Source organism: Melanostigma gelatinosum (assembly GCF_949748355.1).
Source record: "Melanostigma gelatinosum genome assembly, chromosome: 16".
NCBI classification, from domain to species: domain Eukaryota; kingdom Metazoa; phylum Chordata; class Actinopteri; order Perciformes; family Zoarcidae; genus Melanostigma; species Melanostigma gelatinosum.
Window position 1 is genome coordinate 14,508,467 of NC_136649.1, and position 15,683 is coordinate 14,524,149.

Genomic DNA, 15,683 nt, shown 5'->3' on the forward strand with positions numbered 1-15,683 from the left:
TAGCTTTATGAATATGACCCATCTAGATTATTGGATTTGTATTTTCTTTTAAAGCTTTTAGACCATTGTCTGGTAGTTGGATGAACATTTATGGATTTTCTGTCCAAAGTTGAGATATTCCAGATAAGCATCAAAATATTTATTATACAAGATTTAAATAGCATTTTAGAATTATTTATTCATTTGCAAGTGACAATCATGCAGTCATGTATTTTGAAATACATTAGAAGCAGGATATAATCTGGTATTTATTTTCAAAGCCTTTTTAAATCAAATTCTTCTTCAAGATGAATTTAGGGACTGACGTGCTCTCTCTGCTTTCTAGGGTCCGCAGCAGGGAAGGCTGGAGGGCGACTTTGCCTTTTGCATCAGCCTGTACCACGGCTACGAGCTGCTGATGCAGATGGGGCTCAGATCGCTCTTTTTTTACTTCCAGGGAATCATGGACGGATCCAGAGGTCGGTCACATTAGTTCCACGGCTTGCAGGTGTATTCGGTTGCACATTTACCCGCAGACACAACAGCCTTTCACCCGCCGGATTGATCAGTAACCCCGGGTGTTCTGACTCTCGGTAATGTGTAAATGTCTGTGAATGATGTTTGATATGAGTGCTCGCATTGCCCTGTTTGTTTCAGAGATGCCCAGAGCCAGAAATGAGCTGCAGAGGACCCCCATCTTTTTGGACCTTTACCATGAGATGGAAGCAATGTTTGTGAAGCCATCTGCTGGTACCTGAGAACTCATTCTTACCGTGCCAGTCAAATGCATGAGTTTTTCTTTATTCAATGAGGCATTTTGATGAGAAGTTCTTGATTTGGTTTGTGCAGCTATCACGGTGCTTTGAGATAAAGCTATTTGACGAATATCCGCTATGGTTAATACTTCTAGGTCCAGATGACCCATTCGTTTACAGTCACCCCAAACTGGAGAAACTGGAGGAGGTGGTGGTGCAGCACTTCAGACGGTGGAGTGAGAGCTCGGCAGACAATAATGGTGATATACTGAAATCAAACAAATGTCTTCGGGTTCTAAATACAAAGAGAAAGACACTGGCGCTGTGTTAAAGCTGCTTACCGTAAAGATTTAACGTTGTAGTTGTATCGTGTGATGTTAACAGTGAACCTAGACTTAGCAGCAAATGCAAAAAATAACGTTTACCCTTAACATACAAAGGATCGCAGAACAAAGTCTCGCTGCATCCGAATCAAACGGGCACAATAAACCGACTGATGGCGACTGAAGTCATTATTATTTCTCTTCTGTCTCATTAATGTCCAGGTCCTCAGGAAGTGAGCACGCGTGTGATGATCTTTTCATCGTTCCGGGAGAGCGTACAGGAGATCGCAGACATGTTGACCCACCATGCTCCGTTGATCAGAGTCATGACCTTCATGGGCCAAGCTTCAGCGGGGAAGGGAGTCAAAGGCTTCACACAAAAGGAACAACTGGAGGTAGACTGACTTTATATTCATCAAGTGCAGATTTACAGTAACCTGCGGCATATATGCTAAATTAAGAAGTATAAAAATGTATTATGGTGGTAACATTCTCAAGAACAAACTACTACATTTATATACTGAAGGGTATATATACCCGTCAGTTCAGGATGACAACATAAGATTAAAACGCTTTCACTATTCAAAGCTTTTTTTTTTTCCCCACTTGTGTTGTAGGTGGTGTCCAGGTTCCGTCAGGGAGGCTTCAACACGCTGGTGTCGACCTGTGTCGGGGAGGAGGGGCTGGATATCGGAGAGGTGGACCTCATTGTTTGCTTCGATGCGCAGAAGAGTCCCACCCGCCTGGTGCAGCGCATGGGGCGTACTGGACGCAAGCGGCAGGGACGAATTGTTGTCATCCTGGCTGAGGGACGCGAGGAGAGGGTGAGTGTTTGAGTTACATCTATAAAAGCAAGATGAGCCGCGGCCCCTCGAGTTATATATGTTCTACCAAACGCACATAGCCACACGCATACCCACCTATTCTTAACTTTGAAGCTTTTTTGTTCCTCAGACATACAACCAGAGCCAGACCAACAAGCGCAGCGTAGACAAGTCCATTATCGCCAACAGAAGCAGTTTCCACATGTACCCCAACAGTCCCCGCATGCTGCCCGAGGGGGTGAACCCCACCATGCATAAGATGCACATTACCTGTGGCCAGTTTGACCATCGGGAGAGCAGCAGGAGGTCCGTCAGGGGTCGACGGTCCCGCTCTGAGGGCCGGGCCTCACTCATCCACCCTCAAAACCTGAGTGAGTGATCAGACGGGCAGATTTTGCTCATACAAAATGGAGATGGAGAAGAAAAGCTAACCTTGATTGGAGAAACTGCACATTGCTGAGTTTGTCTGTGCCTAATGTGGTAGTTCGGCAGGGCAGTGCGACGTCGGATGGGTTTCTGAGCAGTGCTGAATATTCCCTGTGGGCGTCCACCATGAGGCTGGAGGACGATGAAGCTCATCCAACCCTGAAACAGTCCCGTTTCCTGTCCCTGCCCAGTGATCGGCCGCCTCAGGTTTCTTTCTTTCTTCTGTCTTTGTTTGTTTCCTGTGCAGGTCTGGAAAAGTACCAGCCAACAGAAGACAATCTAAATGGAGATGATTAAATGATTAAATAAGACAAACTTCTGTTGGGATCTAAAGGAGCGTGTTTGGGTTATCAGCATTTAAGAAACTGAATTCTTGACATCAATAGAATTATTGATGTATGTAACAATTATTAATGATTATTAATATAAACGGGGCACCACCCTGCGAACAGGGACCAATAACCAAACGATAAAACTAAGTCTCATAATTCGTAGTCACTCATAATGTCAATAGTCTGCGTATGACTATACATTCAGTGACAGTGAAGGTTTTAAGTTCGAGCACAGGCTACTACATACAGTCTTATCAAATACATATGCACAAGTAATCACAGACGACTGCTCCTGAAAGTATAACAGAGTTTATTGAATCAAAATAATAAATGATCAAATCAATTAATATTGCAACCAACAAACGTTATCATACAATTTTATATGCCTAAACTAAAGAATGAATAAAATGGATGAGAGTGTATGTCTGTGTGTGTGTGTGTGTATGTGTGTGTGTGGGTCTGTGGGTGAACAGGAAGGAGTCTTACAGCTACGCTAAAGACTACAAAGATGGCGGCGTCGAGTGACGCGGGCCAAAGGGGAGGGGCCTTAAGAACTACAGCTAAAAACTACAAAGATGGCGGAGTCGAGTGACGCGGACCAAAATGGCAGTTAGGCTGCTGTATGTACTCACGTGTGCCTGGGCAGCACGTGATGTGAGGCGCTCGTTTGAACGAGGTTCCCCAGGGGTAGAACTAGGAGCTATGTGTATGTGTGTTTCGTGAAAGGAGGAAAGAGAAAAAAGGTGGGGGCTCATGAATCAGACTTCTGCGTGCGGTCCGCGTTGTAGTGATAATGGGGGTGTCTGGCGTATCGTACATAACGTGCCGTTGTCGGTAGAACTGCCAGCAGTTATGTACGATAGCCGAGATTCCACACTTCACTCACAGAGCTGATTTAATGAGCAGAGAATACTACACGAAGTGTAGTAAAACCAATGAAAAGAAATCAAATAAATCCAAGCAAACAGTCACAGTTAATACACGAATACAGCGGAGCTTCTCTCGTCCGCGAGGAGTTGCGTAATATCTCGATATCACGCAACAGTAATTTAAACAACAAAAACACGGGAATATCAACATATAAATGAATGGCCTGAATTAAACTTAAGTTAATTTAAGCTAAGCTATGCCCAAATGCCAAGAACCTTACTTGTAGATGCTTCGTTGCAACGTGGAAGTGTCCGTGGCAAAGCTGTCCGTTTTCCTCGTCGGGAAGGGGGACAGGGGGGGAGCTTGCGGGTCGGCGCGGCTTTGCAGCGGGCGCTGTGTGTCGCGCGGCGTTGAGCTGGCGCTGTTTCGGTCCGTCGTGGAATGGCTCTGGAGCAAACGCAGACGTGATCTGTCCTCGCTGCAGGGAGGACAGTTTAACTTCGGCTGAGACGACGTGGTCCGTAGGTCTCCCGGTAATCATCGGTCAGGAGAGGAGCCTTACTTCGTCGGGCTCCTCTGTGCCGGTTTGTGCACAAAATAAAAAGAAAGGCGGAGAACGGATCGCTGATGCGGGTTCGTCTCGCGGGCTGGTGGAGCCGTACTCAAAGTGGAACACTGTCGTTTCGTCCAGCAAAACGGCTCGTGACCTGTCAGGGTTTGATGAGGGTTTGAGGGGCTTCCTCGTGGCTTTCACGTGGCCAGCGTTGCGCTGGCGGGGAAAGTTGGTTCTTCTGTGGCCTGGACGGGGGTGTCCGAGCGAAGAGAGCGTGGTGTGCTTCCTAACTCAACCGAGGTCGAAGGGGGAAAAGCTGGATTCTCTGTGGCCTGGACGGGGGGGGGGTCCGGGCGAAGAGAGCGGTTGTGTGCTTCCTAACTCAACCGAGGTCGAAGGGGGAAAGCTATGAGGTGGGGGCAGCAGATAGTTTTATAGAACAGGGGTCGAACCACAGGGGTCCTGGGTTCGCCTGGCCTTCGGCCAATGAGATTGGACCATAGTTTTTTGGGGGGAGGGGGAATTCACACCTGAGTGTGAAATTTCACCCAGAGGAGGCTTGCTCTCATCAAACTACAAGTCAGGATGAGACCTTTGCTTGAAAAAGTTAAGGCCTGATTTTCTTTGTCCACAGCACATGTTTAAGCCATAGGCCAGAGCCCAACATCCCCCCTTTGTTCTGAAGAGCGAGGTGTTGGCTTCGGTCTTTAGAGCAAACCAAGGGCTGGCATGTGCATCCATGTGGTGGGGAAACCTGAAGAGGTGAGACAGTCCAAGTGTTCCTGAGACCAAAAGCAGTGGTTAAAACAGGCAGTGTTCATTGTTCATAGAGTTCAAGGTTCATAGTGGTCAAGTTCATGGTGTTCAAGTTCAGAGTTCATTGGCATCTGGGCAGATGACTAAGGTGGCATCTGGGCAGATGACTTTAACTACTTCTACCTACATCTACTATCATACACAATTCAAATCATAGGTGAGCAAAACATTATTCCCAAATAATTCAATCGCTATTATGATGTTGTGATAATCTAGCATTGCGGCACAGTGTCAAAGAAAGTAACAACCCAAATAAAACAAAACAAAACACAAAGAGAGAGAAGGAAAGAATAGAAAGACAAGAAGCAGGTGAGGGGCAAACAGTGGTTACTGGTTCAACTCCTAGACAGGACTGGAGTCCGTCGGCGGAGCAGTCGTAGGTTGGCTACGTGGTGTTATGAATAGGAGGGAATCCAGTTAGTCTGTTGCTTCTGGATCTATTGGTACATGATATGTGCGTCTATCTCTCTCTCTAATCGGTAGATTTAGAGCGAGTCCTGTGTCTAAGTTTTAGAATCTATCGATATTGGAGTTGCGTTGCCAAGACTATAGGCCAGAGGTACCTGTGAGGGTTGCATAACAGTAGTGGTAGCAGATTTACAGATTTCATTAGCACGGCTAGTGTGACTAGCTAGGCTGGTCTTTCGCTGCTCCCGCTGTTGACAGCTGAGCCTTCTCGGATGAGGTCCTGGGTTAAATCTGACTGCTACGGCAGAGGTGATGTCCTCTTTGGTTACTTCTGGTAGAGTCTATAAAGCATGCAAAGGGTTCTCTATGAGAGTGGAGCATCAGTTTACAGTCGCAATGATTTGTCAGGTCATGCAACTGTTCTGGTTGAAGTAGGCTGTGTTAGCGGTTAGTGCATGTCTACAGGGTGAGTTGAAGCATGCAGTTAAACGTCAGTAGTCAATAGTAAGCTGCCATTCTGCCGGTTGGTTTCGGCACTGGCGAGATTAGAGTGTACTTCCTGTGAAGTGCATCTCTCTAAGTTTCTGTTGTCAGAGATCCACCCCCCTCGCGCTGTTTGAGTGGCGAGGGCAGATATCCCACGTTACCGTCAGCACTCAGGGAAACGTCGCGAACAGTTTCACTCTGGAGTGTGTCATGACGGGCTGGTGATATCTCCCTCCCCCCACCCTCCTAATTAGAGATGGAGACAGGTCCGGCGCACAGGTCAAGTTCAGTTACCTACGGCACTGGCGACTTGACAGGCCCGGGCGATGACTCGGCTGAAAGAAGGCGGTGGCTTCGTTGAACAAGCTGGAGGTGGCTCATGCTGACAGAGCAGGAGAACAAGGCTTAGTTGACGTAAGATTTTACGAGCTAGGGTGCTCGAAGGGCCTCTAAGGTTGTGGCACCCTAGAGGTGTATGCGAAAAGGTGGGGGAACACATGAGGCTCGTTTCTGACCCGGAGTCGGGTAGAGCAAGAGTGTTATGACCCCCCAGTAAGACTGAAAAATATGTATAGATTTATACATACCGGGCATTGCCTTTGCGAGCAAGGTCGCCCAAGAAGGTTGAAGAACGAGGTGCGAAAATGGGAGTGGTCGTTTCCGGAAGTGTGCTGAGTTCTCTTCCCCCCCCCTACCACGTCGACTTGGCAGCAGGGGGAAAGGTCACTTGGCTTAGTCAGGTGGGCTGCGAGTCAGCGTTACCTGATGGGTTGCCCTTGAGGGTGTCTTTCACCCCCCTGGTTCCGTTGGTCTTTCGACCGCCAGGGTCGTCTGTTCCTCGGGGGTGACCAGGGCTCGCTAGGCCAAGTCCTCTCGTCGTCTTCCGACGCTAGGTCGGAGTCGCTCGACTGTTGGATGCCTAAGACTATGGCGGTGTCTTCGTACCGATTTGTCGGCCGTCCGCGTGTCTCCCATGCAAGTTGCGCGTATTTCCTAATCTCTGGCATGGTGAGGTTACTCGTTCTGCAGTGCATAGTAACATCGTATCTCACGTTGTCGTGGAGATTGTGCAAGAAAAGCGACTTGAAGGCATGGTCTTCTTCTAGACCTGGGGCGTTACGTCCTTGGAAGTACGCAGATCTCAAGCGCCTGAAGTAGTCTCTCGGAGACTCTAGCCTTTCCTGGGAAATGGCAAAGGCGAAGAGGGTGGCAGAAGCTGGGTTAGAGTACAGGGAGTACTCCTCCCTAAGGGCGTGACAAAGGGATGAATAGCAGTCGCGGATGCTCGGCTGGAGCGTTTCAATGAAAGCGTGGACGCTTCGCGCAGTGGTTTTCCACACTAGCTTTAGCTTTTCGCGCGATAGGTCGAGGAGGCAGCGATCGATCTCCCTTAGGTAGTCATCGATGCTCGAGTCGTGATTATCGGGATTGAAGCGCTCTACGTCTTTTGCCAGAGACTCGATCTGTCGAGTACGCAGGCCTCCAAGGTTGATGGGGCCTGGGCCGTCCGAGTCTCCATACTCGCGATGGTGGTAACGACTATCATCCTCCCTCCCTGAGGGGGATGGGGTCAGTTCTTGTCGCGCGCGTGAACTGCGTGGAGGATTGCGTTCGCCTGAGGTGGGTTTGAAGCCACCTGGGCCGACTAGGACCTGGTGTTGGTCCTCTCTACTCCTGGTTGGGGAACGCGTTTTCAAGAAATGCAAGGTGGTTCGGGTCTCGGGGAATGAGGGAGCCGAGACCAAGAAATGACTGGGCTGAAAGGCTCGGTAGGGGGTAGCAGTACCTACCGGGGTTGCTGGAACACCTTGAAGCGCTTTCAGTTTGTCATCACTCTCTAATGCTTTAGAGAGTTTTAGGTTGACCTCTCTGAGGTCACTGCGCAGGCTACTATTTTCTGACTGTAGGGCTCTACAGTCACGTGACAACTCCTGAACCTCTGTTCGGAGTGTCCAGATCTCGCGTTGCTGCTCGTCGCTCTGTGCCCGGGTTCGGGCAGCTTGCAGCTGCATTTTCTGATGGTAGGTGAGCAGTATTTCGCCGATTACGTTCTGAATCAGGCGCTCTCTGTTACCTGCTGGGTTATTTACATAAGCCACCAGCTGCTCTAATTGCTCGTCGCATAGGACAGCAGTGTATTTTGCAAAGTACTCTCTTTCCTTTGCTGTGAGTCCGAGGACATCAGCCACCGCATCTCGTAATGCGGTGTCTTCTGGAGCTACAGCTCCAGGAATGGGGAATTTCTCGTCGCTCATTCTCTCTGTTGAGTGCGACTCCCAATGGTTGTTAATTCCCTAGTGTTAGAACGGAAACTGTTAGTGTTTACGGTTCTCAGTGAAATGTCTAGTTCTGTAACTTAGGATTTCTACTGTTAGGTGTTAATTACTGTTAGTGTTACGGTTCATGCAGGCGCACAGTGAAATGTCTAGCTCTGTGACTTACGTTTCTACTGTTGCTGCTCTGAGGTATCACTACTGCTTTGCAGCCAGAGGTGCGAAAATGCTAATGTGGTTTAGCACTTTGGGCCTGTGACAGCTGTGTGTAACTTCTTTGAGGGATTTAAGAAAGCAAGCAAGGTATTACAAATAACGATCAAATCTACTACACAGCTGGCTGTTAGTTTAAGAAATGAAACGAACAATTAAACCTGGAAAGGAAACGAAATAAAATTTCGAGAAGGGAATTAAAGATTAAGATTAAAAATCTGGATTTAAAATCAAAAATTTAATTACAATAAGACAAGATTTTGAAGATCAAAGCCTACCTATTTTGGGAAATAAGTTTCAGGAATTTGGATCATTCAAAAGAAGAAAAAAAATAATTTTTCGAAAAAAATATTTTTTTGGAAAATTAATTATTCAAAAATAATTATGGATTAATGTGCATATATATTGTAACAAAACTGGAATAACGTAGCCTCACACGGGGCACCATTATGTTGGGATCTAAAGGAGCGTGTTTGGGTTATCAGCATTTAAGAAACTGAATTCTTGACATCAATAGAATTATTGATGTATGTAACAATTATTAATGATTATTAATATAAACGGGGCACCACCCTGCGAACAGGGACCAATAACCAAACGATAAAACTAAGTCTCATAATTCGTAGTCACTCATAATGTCAATAGTCTGCGTATGACTATACATTCAGTGACAGTGAAGGTTTTAAGTTCGAGCACAGGCTACTACATACAGTCTTATCAAATACATATGCACAAGTAATCACAGACGACTGCTCCTGAAAGTATAACAGAGTTTATTGAATCAAAATAATAAATGATCAAATCAATTAATATTGCAACCAACAAACGTTATCATACAATTTTATATGCCTAAACTAAAGAATGAATAAAATGGATGAGAGTGTATGTCTGTGTGTGTGTGTGTGTATGTGTGTGTGTGGGTCTGTGGGTGAACAGGAAGGAGTCTTACAGCTACGCTAAAGACTACAAAGATGGCGGCGTCGAGTGACGCGGGCCAAAGGGGAGGGGCCTTAAGAACTACAGCTAAAAACTACAAAGATGGCGGAGTCGAGTGACGCGGACCAAAATGGCAGTTAGGCTGCTGTATGTACTCACGTGTGCCTGGGCAGCACGTGATGTGAGGCGCTCGTTTGAACGAGGTTCCCCAGGGGTAGAACTAGGAGCTATGTGTATGTGTGTTTCGTGAAAGGAGGAAAGAGAAAAAAGGTGGGGGCTCATGAATCAGACTTCTGCGTGCGGTCCGCGTTGTAGTGATAATGGGGGTGTCTGGCGTATCGTACATAACGTGCCGTTGTCGGTAGAACTGCCAGCAGTTATGTACGATAGCCGAGATTCCACACTTCACTCACAGAGCTGATTTAATGAGCAGAGAATACTACACGAAGTGTAGTAAAACCAATGAAAAGAAATCAAATAAATCCAAGCAAACAGTCACAGTTAATACACGAATACAGCGGAGCTTCTCTCGTCCGCGAGGAGTTGCGTAATATCTCGATATCACGCGACAGTAATTTAAACAACAAAAACACGGGAATATCAACATATAAATGAATGGCCTGAATTAAACTTAAGTTAATTTAAGCTAAGCTATGCCCAAATGCCAAGAACCTTACTTGTAGATGCTTCGTTGCAACGTGGAAGTGTCCGTGGCAAAGCTGTCCGTTTTCCTCGTCGGGAAGGGGGACAGGGGGGGAGCTTGCGGATCGGCGCGGCTTTGCAGCGGGCGCTGTGTGTCGCGCGGCGTTGAGCTGGCGCTGTTTCGGTCCGTCGTGGAATGGCTCTGGAGCAAACGCAGACGTGATCTGTCCTCGCTGCAGGGAGGACAGTTTAACTTCGGCTGAGACGACGTGGTCCGTAGGTCTCCCGGTAATCATCGGTCAGGAGAGGAGCCTTACTTCGTCGGGCTCCTCTGTGCCGGTTTGTGCACAAAATAAAAAGAAAGGCGGAGAACGGATCGCTGATGCGGGTTCGTCTCGCGGGCTGGTGGAGCCGTACTCAAAGTGGAACACTGTCGTTTCGTCCAGCAAAACGGCTCGTGGCCTGTCAGGGTTTGATGAGGGTTTGAGGGGCTTCCTCGTGGCTTTCACGTGGCCAGCGTTGCGCTGGCGGGGAAAGTTGGTTCTTCTGTGGCCTGGACGGGGGTGTCCGAGCAAAGAGAGCGTGGTGTGCTTCCTAACTCAACCGAGGTCGAAGGGGGAAAAGCTGGATTCTCTGTGGCCTGGACGGGGGGGGGGTCCGGGCGAAGAGAGCGGTTGTGTGCTTCCTAACTCAACCGAGGTCGAAGGGGGAAAGCTATGAGGTGGGGGCAGCAGATAGTTTTATAGAACAGGGGTCGAACCACAGGGGTCCTGGGTTCGCCTGGCCTTCGGCCAATGAGATTGGACCATAGTTTTTTGGGGGGAGGGGGAATTCACACCTGAGTGTGAAATTTCACCCAGAGGAGGCTTGCTCTCATCAAACTACAAGTCAGGATGAGACCTTTGCTTGAAAAAGTTAAGGCCTGATTTTCTTTGTCCACAGCACATGTTTAAGCCATAGGCCAGAGCCCAACACTTTTTTGTCAGGTTTGCAGTGTAGAGAAAGAGATGACGTCACAGCGCGCTGCCATCTTTAAATATACCGTGAAGGCACATTGAAGGTGGTGAAATTTAAGTGAGACCATAACGTCTTGTAGGAAAACTAAATTTAGATATTTTTAATGGATATCTACACGTTTTTATATTGCTCGGAACCGGTCATTTCACTGCATCTTATGGCTCCCGTCTGTGACAGTGAATGGTGGCAGCTTGCTGTGATTTCAGGTCTGCTGAATCCTAACCCCAAGGTTTAAGTACGTGCAAGAACCTCGCGATACTTTCCTGTCTTCTGTTAAAAGCTTGAATATATTGTTCGTATTTTACTTACCTTCATGATGTAATTTCATGTCCCGTAGGAGGAAGATTCCAAAAGTGGACCCCCGTCCAGGGACCTATCTTTGTGGGAATGGAGACACTGGCAGCACAAAGCGCTTCCTACACATGCCGTTGATCATTCCCCCCGCTGCCACCACTTCATTAAGGTGATGGAGCTCATAGACGGCATGAGAGAGGAAAATGAGGTGAGAAGAACAACAACAAGTTAATGTAGGATGTCTTTGTGTTAAATCTGTGAGCACCAAGATAGAAGCTGATGTAGTCCTACTCTGGCATGAAGGAAGAAAACTGAACTTTAGTGTCTCAACAGCTCGATAAGTTAGTCAGACGAGCACGTAACCACTAATTCAAGGTATGTGCAAATGAATCAAACATCGTGCAAAACATTTGCAAACATTTTTCATATTTTCATTCAAATAAATACAGTAGTCTGTGTCTTAGAAAGGGAGAGCAAACTGGATAAACTCACCAGGCTGAAAGGAGTCAGCTGAGTTTAATGAGAACAGATTGTGGTTTGTGTTTCATCATTTTGAGCTGGCAGACAAATTCCTAACATGATAAACAGGCTCCGTCGTTTAAAAAAATGAATATATTCAACTGGTAGTTTTTGAGCTGCTTGTCTTCTTTCGCTCTAATTATATTTAAGATAAAAACTGATAAAATAAAATATTTATTTTTGGAATGTCAGTCTGAAATCTGACCGTGCAGCACTAGAAATGTAATGATTTACTTTTACTGATGAATGCCAAAATATTCTTTGTCGTCGGGCGAACTAGTCTTTCTCCGTCTGTAATAAAGCTGCTACAAGAGCCTTCTGCTTTCTGCTGGCCTAATAGCAGCGCGGCTCGTGGTCTCAGCTGCTGGTTGAAAGCAATCTTTTCCGCTCGTTTGAATGGATCAGTTGTATGAGCAAGGACATCAGATCTAGTAGAAGTAGTCACACAACAGTCGTCTCATGTTGAATCTTCATAATGTCAGCAGGAAATATGTTTTACAGACTCAAAAAGCATGCCGTTGTGGTTTTATAAGCAGTACCTGTTTTTTTTTTATTTAGCCACCATTACGCTCTTCCTGACTTTGCTACCATTAGTTACTTTTTATATTGTTGAGTTTAATATTTTAGAAACTAATCATTTTCTTATCTGAAGTCTTAATGTGTAAAGTACAGAGTAGCTACAGCTGCCAAATAAATGCAGTCTAGTAAAAAGTACAATATTTGCATTTGAAATGTAGTAAAACTACAAAATGGCAAGAAACACAGTCAAGCACAATTACTTAAGTACAGTACTCGAGACAGTGTACTTAGTCACATGCCTCCACTTCCACCGGATTTAATCACAGTAAATGTTTAGAAATGTTTAATCGCGTTATGCGTAAATATGATGATTGGATACCTGTGTCTGTCATTTTATTTTTATTCTAGTGAGTGCTGCTGTATGAGACAAAATCTTGGAAAAAAAAACCCCGTTCCATTAAATTGAATTAAAATCTGTTTTCAATGTCTGAGATGGAAATGGGACCGAAAACAAACCCTCTTTTGAAGATGTTATTAGTAACAGTAATTGCATCCCTGCGGTGTCTCGTCGTTTTACTCTAATATGGCGATATTACTCATTTTTCCACATGGTTTCCACATTCACTCTCCATTTAGTCATGATGAATTGAGAAGATTGAAGAGGTTGTGCTCGATTGTACTGTATTGTTAGTTTTGCTTTTTCTGATCATGAAGAGTAAAGAAGTCAAATACAGCAGTCATGCACACACGCAGCCTCTCCTCCAGCTACACTCATCTTTACTCGGGGTAACATCAGCCACGGCTCACTTGCTTGGCCTGAATGTGCAGACAGGCCCTCCGATCCTTCGCTTCTAGAAACTAAACAAAAAGATAAAGCACCTGAATGACAATCCAAACTTTATTCTTTTCTTATAACTCTTGCCGACACAAGTGCCCCTCCAGTTAATAGCCTTGCACTCAACAAAATCCATTCATCTAATTTGAGGCTATTTTTCTGTCTGGGTGGGTTCAAAACAATGCTGTGTTTTTCCATGTCCTGCCTCTTGTTCTGCATGAGGAGGAGACACGAGGCAGGCCGGCCTCCTCTCCTGTGATTATGTAACGCTTCTCTGAACTGTTACATGAAGCCAGGGAGCTGAAAGTAGGCTGGGCAGAGACGACCTACATATGTAGCGTACAGGGCTGAGGAGCGGCGAGCAGGAGTTACACTTCAAAGAGAATTAAAGCGACGCTAAATTATAGACTAGACTTCACACATGTTGATATATAATGTAGAATAGTTTAAGTTTGATTATAAGACTTCAAGGACCTCAAAACAGACCATGGCTTTAGGTACATGAGAGCTTTTTATGCAGAGGTTGATATACCATTTTGCACTGTTGCAACAAAGACAGAAGTTTGGGAAATATTACGATGATGAAATCACACTGCAATGCATTTTTTGTGACACAAGTGTTGTGTCTCGTATTTGTTTCACTCTTGCTTGTTGTTGTTGTCTCAACAGCTTGACGTTGTTGCTCGTCTCGTATCTCCAGACGTCAGAAGTAGCTTTTATAAAAGCCTTGAACTCTTCGTCTGCCTTCAGATCATCCTTTTTATCTGAGACTTACTCGGGTGATTCTTGGGTTGTCGTATAACCAGCAACTTCATAGCAACGGATGCCAAAGTCCCTCCAATCAATAGTTTGCAGTGTTTCCCAATCGAGTGCCATTTGAATTAGGGCAGCTGGTGTTGTCAGTTGATCTGCAACTTCCACATTTTGGAACAAAGGAACTCGAGGATTTCTTATTCTGAGCCCGAGCAAGTTTGGTAAACAAAGTCATGCAGACTGATTAATACAGGTGATGCATCATGAGCATCCCATTCCTTTGATCCTTTGAACAGACAGTTCAGAGTTTCCACGAGGCTGCTTCCTTCATCATGCAGTCTGAAAAGTGGACAAAGTGGACAGCTATGAACACACTGTGGCTGTGGGATTCAGCAGTTAAAGATGGATTCCTTTTTATTCATCAGATTTAGGGTAATACTTTCAGAATATTTTACAACAGCAGCTGCAGTACAGTAACACCAATCTGAGCATGTAATATAAATACACCTGTCTGTAGAGGCCTGCAGCTCATAAAAGAAGTTCTGTGTTGATGCTTTTGTTGAAATAAATATTCGTCAATTCAAACAGTAACAAGGTTGTTAATAACTGTCAGAAAACAATATAATTATCATTGAATGGACAAACAAACTTAGTTATTAAAGGCACGATTTCTTTATGCAAAGGTGAACAAAAGCATCCCCACCATCAAAATTCAGAATACACAACTTGAAACCACTTTCTCTCCAAACCTGATGTGCAGCTGTTGTATTACATAAACTAGTTATAGACGAGCACAAAGTTATTTATATTTTCTGACGCTGTTGTAAAAATTCAGATATATTCAACATTGATCATCGATGGAAACTACAATATCCTGATTTTACTTTCTGTGTCAATTTACATGGTCAAAAAGTATCGATTTGGATTTGTCTAAATAAAGGAGGGCGGCAACAGAATAATCAGAAGAAGATGAAATCAGGGCGTTCCTCATTTTAATCAGATCAGCAGGAATGATTTGATTCTACGGATACGTCTGTCTTGGAGTTCATCGAGTTGGTGTTGAAAGAATGTCTAAGAAAAGTAAAACCTCAGTGCTTTGACAATGAGTTGAATGGGTGGTGCAGTAGGCAGGTGACGCCAGGTAATACTTCTACACTTAGTCACCTGTTGGTGTGAAGACACAGCAGAGTCTTACCAGCTCTATCTGCATGAACAAGCATGCGTCACCTGTCCAAGCGGCATACATGGAAGCTTAGTCGTCAGTTACATACATCACAACATCATTAATGTGGAAATGACCAGTTTCTCATTAATAACCATGCTTAGTGCCGTTTGTTTCCATTCAAATCATCCCCACTCTATTGAGTGTGAAGCTTTATTTCATAGAGTCAACTCTAATCTAGTTGTATTGCCTTCTTTTTCGCCCAAAAGCAGTAATTTCCTCTTCTCCCCCTCGCTCCACATTCGGCAGCTTGTTCTTGCTTATCTGTTCAGTGAGCATCTTCGTCCTGCTGGTCACAGGTTCGATTGCACCCCGTCGGCCCAAGCAGGGAACCACTCGAGATGAATCACTTCCAGGTCATGTGGCTCGCAAAGGTGACAGGTGCTGGATGATTAGGATGCGTGCACGTGTGCTTAAGGTACAACAAGGAAGAGATGGAAGAGAATGGGAGGGAGTCTTCATTTGGGGCAGATTCTTAGTGGATTATTCTTTTTAAATGATCAACTTGGGGAACAATGGTTTAATTGCAACAATACTTTCCCGTGTTTGTCAGCAAAACAAATAAATATGAGACGTTACATCAGACTTTTTTGCATGTGCTCCATGTGCTGCAATGTGAGAACTCTTCATAGGACACTTCCTGATTAGATGACTGTATGAGCATGAACCGACACGCTGTTTGTTTGGT

The 15,683-nt window shown here is 45.4% G+C and overlaps 1 protein-coding gene across 1 annotated transcript in view; it reads left to right on the forward strand.

Annotated features, from left to right (window-relative positions):
- The window catches only part of fancm (FA complementation group M), a gene marked incomplete at its 5' end in the record, with an annotated part of 33,961 nt that overhangs the window by 11,985 nt on the left and 6,293 nt on the right, over nt 1-15,683 (forward strand). The window contains 8 exons of the mRNA XM_079287132.1: nt 326-458; nt 637-729; nt 890-994; nt 1,280-1,452; nt 1,675-1,881; nt 2,012-2,252; nt 2,366-2,514; nt 11,191-11,355. Coding sequence (XP_079143258.1) covers nt 326-458; nt 637-729; nt 890-994; nt 1,280-1,452; nt 1,675-1,881; nt 2,012-2,252; nt 2,366-2,514; nt 11,191-11,355 — 1,266 coding nt within the window. The remainder of the gene's footprint in view (nt 1-325; nt 459-636; nt 730-889; nt 995-1,279; nt 1,453-1,674; nt 1,882-2,011; nt 2,253-2,365; nt 2,515-11,190; nt 11,356-15,683) is intronic.